This window comes from Lipotes vexillifer, unplaced genomic scaffold, assembly GCF_000442215.2.
Source record: "Lipotes vexillifer unplaced genomic scaffold, Lipotes_vexillifer_v1.1 scaffold149, whole genome shotgun sequence".
NCBI classification, from domain to species: domain Eukaryota; kingdom Metazoa; phylum Chordata; class Mammalia; order Artiodactyla; family Lipotidae; genus Lipotes; species Lipotes vexillifer.
The window spans coordinates 3,946,384-3,956,730 of NW_006779962.1; the positions used below are offsets into that span (position 1 = coordinate 3,946,384).

At 57.5% G+C, this 10,347-nt stretch overlaps 1 protein-coding gene across 1 annotated transcript in view; it reads right to left on the minus strand.

Annotated features, from left to right (window-relative positions):
• Positions 1-5,117: 5,117 nt before the first annotated feature.
• The window catches only part of HMCN2 (hemicentin 2), a 150,510-nt gene continuing 145,280 nt past the window's right edge, over positions 5,118-10,347 (minus strand). Inside the window, 5 exon segments of the mRNA XM_007453133.1 lie at positions 5,118-5,463; positions 6,478-6,604; positions 7,460-7,579; positions 8,330-8,647; positions 9,193-9,321. Of these exon segments, the coding sequence (XP_007453195.1) occupies positions 5,118-5,463; positions 6,478-6,604; positions 7,460-7,579; positions 8,330-8,647; positions 9,193-9,321 (1,040 nt within the window).

Genomic DNA, 10,347 nt, shown 5'->3' on the forward strand with positions numbered 1-10,347 from the left:
TCTTGCCTTATTCCAGTGGTGAGGACCCCACTACAATGTTGAATAGAATTGGTGAGAGTGGATATCCTTGGCTTGTTCACGATCTTAGAGGATCATTCATTCAGCCTTTCACCATTAAGTGTGATGTTAGTTGTAGGTTTTTTTTTGTTGTTGTTGTTTTTTAAAGCAGAAGTATCTTGTTGAAGTGAAGGTCAGAGGCCTGAATCCCTGAATATTTTTTTTTTAATTAATTTTATTTATTTATTTATGGCTGTGTTGGGTCTTCGTTTCTGTACGAGGGCTTTCTCTAGTTGTGGCAAGCGGGGGCCACTCTTCGTTCTGGTGCGCGGGCCTCTCACTATCGCGGCCTCTCTTGTCACGGAGCACAGGCTCCAGACGCACAGGCTCCAGACGCACAGGCTCCGTAATTGTGGCTCACAGGCCCAGTTGCTCTGTGGCATGTGGGATCTTCCCAGACCAGGGCTTGAACCCTTGTCTCCTGCATCGGCAGGCAGATTCTCAACCACTGCGCCACCAGGGAAACCCTGGTTGTTTTTTTTTTTTTTAAGCAAAAAAGAAACACCATCTTTATGAGCAATTGGAACTTTGAACACTGACAGGATGCTTGATAGCAAGGAATTATTGTTGATTTTTTAAAGTATGATAATGGTATTGTAGATATTGTTTTTAAAAAGATTCTTTAAAGTTTAGAGATAATGAATTCTGAAATATTAATGAATTGAAGTGATTTCTATGAAGACTTTGATGGTCCCCCATCATTCTTAGGGTAAAACCTAGAACCTTGTCCTTCCTCCTCTGCCCTCACCCGCTGCACTCCAGCTGCACTGGCCTGCTTGCAATTTCTTCAACGTGCCAAGCCCTTCCTTGTCTTACGGTCTTTGCACATACTATTCCTCGGGGATGCTTCTCTGACCCCTTCCCCTCCTCCCACCAGATTGGTCCCTTGTCATATACTGTCTCTCATGCTGGCACACAGTAGTTGCCTGAAATCTCCGGCAACAAACGAGAGGAAAATGAGGGCTCTGGTCCCTTCCCCCTCTCCCCACTGCTGTTGTCTTTCTCTTTTTTTTCCCCCCTTTTTATTTTATTTATTTACTTATTTACTTTTGGCTGTGCCATGCAGACTGCGGGATCCTAGTTCCCCAACCAGGGATGGAACCTGGGCCTACGGCAGTGAAAGTGTCAAGTCCTAACCACTGGACCACCAGGGAATTCCCCTCACTGCTGTGGTCTTAGATCACCATCACCTCTCACCCGTACCTCTGCAGGAGACACCTCACCTGTCTTCCTATCCGCTCTAATGCACCCTCCACACTGCAGCCAGGGTGCCTTTTCCAAGGGTCAGCTCTGACTGTGGGGTCAACTTGTCTGAACTGAAGGGCACACTCAATGGATGTGACCTTGGTAAATCCCCTGGCAACCTAAAAACATAGATGCAGCCTGTGTACCTAACCGTGGAGTAGGTCCCTCTTATCTTCCGTCTCTCCTCTGCCACTCAAGGGCTCTGCACTTGTAGGTCGTGGAGGGGCCTGGGTGTGTAGCGACCCCAAGCACGTCGCCCAGCAACCAGCTCATGGTTGGCACCAGAAGCCACTTTGCTGCTGTCCAGGCCTGGGCACTGGCCCCAGGAACAAAGAGTGTCCTCTGGGCTGGACCCCAGGTTGCCAGTCCCTGCCCAGAGGGAACATAAAGTCTAGTGTGGGTTCTTGGAAAAGCTGCATCAGGGAGTTTAATGAGTGACCTGCAGGGCTGTTTTCCACCCCTGATGGTTCAGAGAAGCCTCAGAGGCCGGGCAGCTGGATGGGGCCCTGGCCAATGGTGGCGGCAGCTGGAAAAGCAGACTGGAAAACACCCCTTTGGAGCCGGCTGAGCTCCCTTGGGAGGCACCTCCTCTCCTCGGCAACCATCCTGTGGATGTGGGTGGAGTGGGGAGCACAAGACTCGGTATCACAGCCTGGATTCCAGGCCAAGTCTGCCCCTGGCTCGCTGTAGGACTTTGAGCAATCACTCCTTCTCACTTGCCTCTGTTTCAGAGCCTCAAATGAGAAATTTAAGAGAAGGTGGGAGAGAAAGGAGGCCGACGGAACGCAGTCATTTTTTTCCCCTTGGCAGCTCCTCCGGGCTTGAGTTGCTGATGTCCCTCCTTTTCAGCCTCTGCGCCTGGACCTTCCTCTGCTCCCCATCTTCCCTCCTCAGAGAATGGAGGCAGGGGAGCCTGGAGGCTGGAGGCCTGGGCTGCAGAGTCAGATGGGCCTGCATCGAGTCCTTCTCTTCCCCTCCCCTCCATGCTGTGTGAGCTTGGACAAGTGGCTCACCTTCTCTGAGCCCCCATCGCTCATCTGTGAAATGGACATAATATTCTTTGCCTCTGGAGTTCCTGGGAGAATTAAATAAACTCAGGTCTATAGGGCATTGAACAGTCAACAGATGGTATTTTGACAAACATGAAGGGCCAGGGTGAGTCTGGGGAGCACGAGGCAGGAGACAGCAGCAGTTCTCAGCGCTTCAATGCCACGGCCCCAGGGCTGACACTTGCATGGGCTGCAATGTCCCTGGCTCCATAAAATATTAACAGCCCAGCAAACGGCAGGGGTCAAGTTGTGACCCATGGCCCCTAGGGCTGCACAAAGAGGGTAGTTCAGTCCAAGTAAAGTCTCTACAGGTTGGGCCCTGGACAAATGGAGTATGAGGGGGAACCGGGAAGCCCCTCCCTCCCTCCCTGCTTCCCTCCTTCCTGGAATCTCTCCCCACCCAGCCTGAAATTTCACCATTGGTAACTTCTGTGCTTTAAACCAGGGATTGGCAAACTATGGTCCCTAACTGGTTTTGTAAAGCTTGCAAGCTAAGAATGGTTTTTGCATTTGTAAATGGTTGAAAAAAAAAATGACTTCCACGACACATGAAAATTACATGAATTCAAAGTTAGAGTCCACAGTGTTACTGGAACTCAGCCACACTCCTCCTTCGTGTGTTGACTGTGGCTGCTTTTGCGCTGCAACGGCCAGGGGAGTAGTTTAATACGTTCCCCAAAGCCAAAAAGATTCACTATCTGGTCCTTTACAGAAGATGTTTGCAGACCTCTGATTCAAAAGAAACCAACTTTGAAAGTGGGAGTGCCCTGGGGAAGATTCAGCTGGGGCTGTTGGTGGGAGTCGGGAGTCCCCGTCTAACCATTAATCGGTCACCTATCAAGCAAGTGACTGGGCCATGTTCCCTCTGGGTGTCCTTTTCTCCATCTGTAAAATGCACACAGGGATTCCTTCTCTGTTCACCCCAGCATTGTTGGAAGGCTCCGTTTATGAAGTCTGATGGTCATTCATACCTTAGTGGGAAATAACTCAGCTTTCCTTGTTGCCCAGATGAGAGACGGGGATGCTAAGGGGTAGGTGACAGAGTCACACTGACCAAAGACAGCCGGAAGAAAGGATCCCGCCTCTCCAGAACCACGTGCAAGAGAGACAGCCTCCTTCTGCCAGAGACTGTGTTGAGGGACAGCTGGCAGGGGCAGGTAGGAGGGCAGGGACAGGGTCGGGGGGAGTGGGAGGAAAAGCAGCGCTGGGCTTCTCAGGAGTCCTGTCCCAGCACACTGGAGACAGGTCAATACATACATAGACATTCTAATCGTGTCCCTCCCCAGCTCCCCCTGTCAAAGCCAAGAGCCCTACACAGGCCCAGAGGCTCCCAGGATCTGCCCCACCCCGCTTACCTTTCTAATCACACCTCCCTCTTCCTTCCCCCCACCGACCCCCAGCTCCAGCTACCCCCCCGCCACCTCCTTGCCAGACCTCCACCCCAGAGCATCCTCCTGCCAGAGGGCCCTGGTATTTGCTGTTCCCTCTGCCAAGACACTCTTCCCGCAGATGTCTGCACGGCTGTCTCCCTCACCTTCCTCAGGTCTCTGCTCCGACGCCGTGTTCTCAGTGAGGCCTGCGCTGACAGCCTATTGAAAACTAACCCCCCACCCCACCCCGTGCTCGCTTCGGCAGCACATATACTAAAATTGGAACGATACAGAGAAGATTAGCATGGCCCCTGCGCAAGGATGACACGCAAATTCGTGAAGCGTTCCATATTTAAAAAAAAAAAAAAAACTGCCCCCTAACCCGCACTTCCCAACTTAGGTTTTCTCCCCAGCACCCTCGCTGATGGACAAGTACACATTTCATTCTTCATTTCCTTGCTGTTTATAAACCCTTCGCCCCGAAGAATGTAAGTTCACAAGCACAGGGATTTTCACGTTCACTGCCTGGCACATAAGCAGGACCTAATGAATCTTTGGTGGATGACGGAATGATTAAATTTAATTAATTCATTAAATATAATTAGGAATTATTCTTAATTAAGCATTACTTTTTGCTACCATGGATAGCTGCTGTCTGTGTGATAAATTTCCTTCTCATTTAATTCTCCCCACAGCCCTGGAGGTGGGGACACTGTCGTATTTTCATATTTTTGGATGAGTAAACTGAGCCCAGAAAGGTGCCAGAGCCACCCTACGAATAAAGAGCAGAGGCTCCTGGACTCCTCCTCTCGTGCTCCTGGACCAGAAGGGTGGTAGTCTCCCTCCCAGCCAAAGCCCCTCCTTACCAAAGCAAAATAACTGGATCAAGAAATCGAATTGGTAAAAGCAAACGTTTTTATAGTATACATACACACACTGGGTTCAGAATGACAGTGCCAGGTATGGGCGGGCGACAATTGCTGCCATCCCCACAGGGTAGGGTCTGCCCCTCCCCTCGGGTCTCTTGGTGCCCTGTGTCCTGGGCCTGGTTCCCCTGGGGCTTGGGGCAAGCCTGGAGAAGCTGCTCAGGCTTCACCCCAACCCTTTGCCCTTTGCTACCTAAGGGCAACCTTTGTCACCTGCCTGCCGGGCTCCACCCCCACGGGGGGAGCGGGGAATTAGGGGGAGCTCGGGTTCTCGCTGTCCCGGGGTCAAGGCTGCGCGCAGGGTCGTGTTTGCTGCAGGTCTCGCTGACGCACGGGGACGGGAGGAGATGACGTCGCTTGCCACAGCAGGTGGCGTGGGCAAGGGCCACCTGGGCGGTGCGGCCGGGGCCTCTCCACCCCCCATCCCCGGAGGTCCCTGGCCCCAGAGCCGCTGCCCATGACCGCGACCCTCAGTAGGGGTAGGGGGACACGGCGATGAGCAGGACGAAGACGCTTTGGTGGCGCGGCGCCGCGGCGCGCACGGTGATCCGGTAGAGGCCCGCGCGGGTGAGCGCGCGGCGGGTGTAGACCGCGCCGCGGCCGGCGCGCAGCGGGCGCAGGGCGAAGGGGCTGCGCGGGTCCGACTCGAGCACGCTGAGCTCCGTGTGGTTGGCGGGGACGCCGGCCTCGGAGAGGGCCGCCAGGCGGGCCACTTCTTGGAGGGCGCGCACGCCCAGGGGCAGCGGCAGCAACTTGTACTGCAGCGTGGAGGGGCCGCCCGCGCTGCAGTCCTGCGAGCAGCGCCGGAAGCACGTCCTGCGGGCGGGACAGACCGACGGACTCTGGGTTGCCATCTGAGTTTCCCCGGTCGCATAAAGCGGATCTCACCCCCGACCCCCGCAGTTCAGCCATGCGCCGACCCCCCAACCCCACGCGCCCTGTGCCTCTCTACAAGCGCCACTGTTAGCCCATTTTAGAGAGCGGCAAACTGAGGCCCCAGAAAGCCAGAAACGTGCCCTTTCGCATCCGAGCAGGTCCCCCCCATAGGTGATAAAATTTACAGCCCTCCATGTCCCCCGGAGCCCCAGAACTGAGTCACGGGCTCTGGATTTGGGGGTGGGGGTGGGGTTGTGCTCAAAGACTCGTGCTCAGCCTTGCCAAGGGCGCCCACTCCCTCTCTCCCCCCACCCCAGCCTAGGCTTCCTGGTTAGTAGAGTCCGGGGCAAGTCGCCACCCCAGGATCCTTTCCCTAACAGCTGCAGCTGGTGCCAGCCAAGGTCCGTCCCCATGTCTGTGCGTGTTTAGGAGTGTCTGTAGCCATAGTGAGAGAAATGTATTTTGTGTTTGTGTAGCTGCGCATGTCTGAGCCCTGGGGTTTTGTGTGGGATTCTGGGTGGGGTTTATGCGCCTGCCCGTGTGTTCCTGTGTCCAGAGTTTCCTGAATGTATGCATGTGTTCCCATGTGTCCCTGTGTGTCCATCTCCCAGCACCCCTCCCTCCAGTTCTCTCCCGACTCTGGCGTCTCCCAGCCCCCTGTGCTCCATGCATGGCCCAAGCATCACTGTGCAGGAAATGATACTGTCCAGGTGAGCTCACACCCCAAGTGGATGCAGGAAAGTGCTTGAGGGCACACTGCCCCGTGAGCTCAGGGGCCCCGCCCAGGAGTCCTGGCAGGGTTGACCCACTGACCCTAAGAGGGTCTCTGCCCGAGACAGGGCCTTCCTGGAGGCCCTCCTTCCTCCTTCTGGCTATACAGGAGCCAGAGTGTCAGCTGCCCAGATCCTGGCAGGGAATCCTCCCCATTAACCCCCTTGCCAACTCAGCCCTTACCCAGGGCTTGAGCCCTGCCGGAAGGTGGCAGGACACGGTGTGTTCACACACTGGTAGCTGCCCCGGGTGTTGAAACACATCTGGCTGGGCCCGCACTCGATGCTGTCCTCCTGACACTCGTTGATGTCTGGGCAGGGAGGCGGGTGAAGAGACGGGGGGCGGGTAAAAAGATGGAGCAAAGCGGGCAGGGGCCCAAGAAGGAGCCAGGGAAGGCGTGGGGGGAGGGTTAAGTGGGAGAGAGATGCCTTCCGAGGGCAGCGAGGTGCACGGCCCCTTCCCCGGTCCCCAGCCAGCCTGACCCATGACAGCCCAGGTGGCAATCTCCTAGCACCTCCCCATTTCCCCAGGTGGGCACTCTGGGGACCTCCTAAGGCTACAGCTGGGGTGGAGAGGCTGGGGGAGATGAGGGCTGCCCTCGGACCCAGAGGAGCCACTGCCCATGATCCTTCTCTGCGCCCCGAAGGAGCCCCACTCTCTCAGAGGACATTCACTGACCCCCGTGACAAGAGAGGGAGGGATGGAGACTGGCAAGAGGCGGACGTGATTCCTGCTTTCCAGGGAAGAGGCAGCATGGCTGGCTGGACCCCAGAGCGCCTTAGTTGGGGAAAAGGCATGGGCCTGGGAGTTGGAGGACTTCCCTGCTACTCCCAGCAGCGGCTGCCTTGCTGCAAGCACCGGCTCTGTGCCCACCCCCCACACGTCTCTTCCCAACATTTAGCGGAGGGCTCTGTTAGCCCCGTCTCACCAGGAGACTGAGGCACACAGAGGCCCAGTGACTCACAGGAGAGCAGCAGTCGACCCCCAGGACTGTTTTCAGAGCCTGCCCATGCGGTTTCTTAGCTCCTGCTTGGAGTGTGTGTCCCGGCCTGGCTCTGGCCACCTGGGGGTGGCATTTACCCCCTCCCTGCCCCTCCCTCACATGAGATGGTTGGGAAGGGGCTGGAGAGAGCAGACTGGGTGAGAGGAGCTCCTTCCTGCTCACCCTGGCAGTTCTTCCCGCTGGGGAGGAGGCGGTAGCCAGGGGGGCAGAGGCACTGGTAACTGCCCTCGGTGTTTCGGCAGGCGTGCTGGCAAAGGTTCCTCACCCGGCACTCGTCCAGGTCTGGCCCGGGGCATGGGGGTGGGGTGGGGGGATGGGGACAGAGAAACACTTAGTCACAGATGCCCAGGTGGCCACACGACTAACCCGCAGGGCTCAGGACAAGCCAGGGAAGTCCCTGCCTTAGGCACCGGGCCATCTCCCTGCCCTGCCCCACCCAACGCTGGATCGTGAGGTTAGGAGAGTCCCTGGGCTTGGTTCGCACCAAGGCATGGGGGGTGGAGACAGCGCTTCCAGGACACCCTCTGCCCAGGTGGCAACGCTGAAGCACATCCGCCCTCCAGGCTACCCTCCCCCTTCGCACCTCTGCAGCCCGGCGCCAGTCTCCGCAGGGCCCAGGGACTCTCCTCGACACCCCCTGCCCCTGTAGCACCCCCCAGTCCCTGTTCACATTCTCATGTCAACCTGGAACATACTCCTTCCCTCCCTGACTGCTTTACCTCTGCACACCAAGAGGAATGTTCTCAAAGTGCGTTCCTGGGAACATCTGCCCTCCCTCTGGGTAAAGTGTCCTGAAGTCGAATGGTTTGGAAAGGACTCCACCCACTATGGAAGCCCCTTGCGGATGAGCACAGCCAGGACTCCAAGAAACCTTATAGCAAGGAGGCTTCCACCTGCCTGCACCGCCTACCCCACTTGCCTGTGAACTCTGGGTTTCTGAACACGGGTGTGGTGCCCACACGCCCAGCCCAGGAGCCTGAGACAACATAGCGGGGTGTGTCCCCGGTGGGCACGGCTGGGGCTCGGTCTTACCCGTGCAGACACCGTTCTGCTGGATGAAGCCAGGAGGGCACCAGGCCCGGCCCACTCTCAGGGCTCTGGGGCCCGGTCGGAGGGAGACCCAGGCGTGGTAGGACCCACCGGGGACAGGGGCGCGGGGACGCAGCCAGGCCACCAAGGGGTCCCGATGGCTGACAGTGGTCACGTTTGGTTCACTGCGCTCCAGCGGGGTGCAATTCTTGCTGTCTCGGAGGAGGGTCTGGCCTGGCGGGCACAGGCAGCGGTAGCTGCCCTGGAGGTTGTGGCACTGGTAGGCACAGCTCCGGGGCAGCTGCCGGCACTCGTCGATATCTGGAGAAGGGCAGGGTGCCAAGGTGGCTCAGGGCGCGCTGCAGCCGCTCCACCGGGCTCCAGCCGCCTCTGCTGCTCCGGCCCGCCCCAGAATCCAGCTGCCTCACCCGTGCACACAGGCCTGCCCCCAAGCCCTCCCTCTCCTGGACCACCCCCAGCCTCCTCTCCTGCTCCAGTCTCTACTGCTCAGAGAGGACCCCGCACCACCCCCAGCTCTGAGCTCCAGACCCCAGTGTCCCTCAGCACCCCTCCCTTCAGCCTCCTGGTGAGGTCCATTCCACCTGCAAAGCCTCTCTGAGACCCACCCACTTCTCTCCACCCGCCTCCTCCTCCTGGGCTCCCAGGGAAGGTGACCTGGCCGGGCAGGGGGTGAGGTTTCGGTGGGAAACAGAAGGCAAAGCACGGATCAGGCACATGGTGGGCACGCAATCGGCGTCGGCCGCTGTACTATTCACAGAACTCAGCGTCACCCGTCATAACCGATCCCTGCCCGTGAGCTGTGGGTGCTGACCAGGGTCCCAGGGAGGGGGTGGCTCTCCCCATACCTAGGCAGGGCAGGCCGGGGCCCTGGACCCGGTACCCCCTGGGGCAGCCGCAGCGGTGCCCGCCTGGGGTGTTCTCACAGATCTGGCTGTAGTGACACTCGTCCATCTGCTCCAGACACTCGTCCACATCTGGAAAAGCAGGGGCAAGGGTGGGGGGCGCTGAGCCCACAGTCCCTCCCCCTAGGACATACCATGCATCTCTGCATCTGGGCCTCATCTGCGTCCCCATCTCCAACTTCAGTGCCACCAGGAGGAATGCCAGCGTTTGCAACCACCCTTCCTAATTACACCAGCTTTGGAGGGTAAGAAGGTTCTGGGTCCAAAAGAAGGAAGGGGCTTAAAAGCTGGGCTTTGGAGGCAGAGTCCTGGGTTTGGACTCAGCTCTGCCATGTCTCTTGATCCTTGAGCCAGTAACTGTCCCTCTCTGAGCCTCGGTTTCCACACCTGTAAAAAGGGGTCACGATAGGACTCCTTCGTGGGATCGTGGGGAGAAAACTGGATCATATGCACATGAAGGGCTTAGGACCCTGGTATATGGGCCAGGCTCAAAAACTGGTGAGAAGGAAGGAAGGGAGGGCGGGAGGAAGGCAGGAGGAGCCCTAGAAATGGGATGAAATGGGATGACTGCCTCTTCTGAGTCCAAGTTTACCTCGCTCTCCCCCTCCACTGATGGCCCCTCTTGGGGAAACCAGGAGGACCCACAGTCATGAAAGCCTAGAATTCTAGAACAGGAAGGACCCTAGAGGTCACCCATCCAGGGGTGGCACCTAGGTTTTGTCTCAAAGGCCCACTGCAACTGATTCATAGTAGCCACCGTAGCTGGAGAAGCTGTGTTGAGAAGGATTCAGAGGCTCTCTGTGGGCTGGACCGTGACGCACGAGGGGAAAGAGGGGAAGCGGCAGTAGCTGTAGCACACGTTTGCCACCCCTGACCTGCTCCCCCTTCATCAGACACATGAGAAACCTGAGACCCACAAAGGAAAAGACACTGGCCAAAGGGACTCAAGTCACCAGCAGCCAGGCTGGGTCAGGACTCAGACCTCCTGAGCCCAGCTCAGGCTCTCTCCCTGGCCTCACTCGACTCCTTCTGCCAAGAGAGTTCCAGTTTCCCTGAAGGCCCAGCGTCCCAGTGACACACAGCATGCCCTCTGCTGAA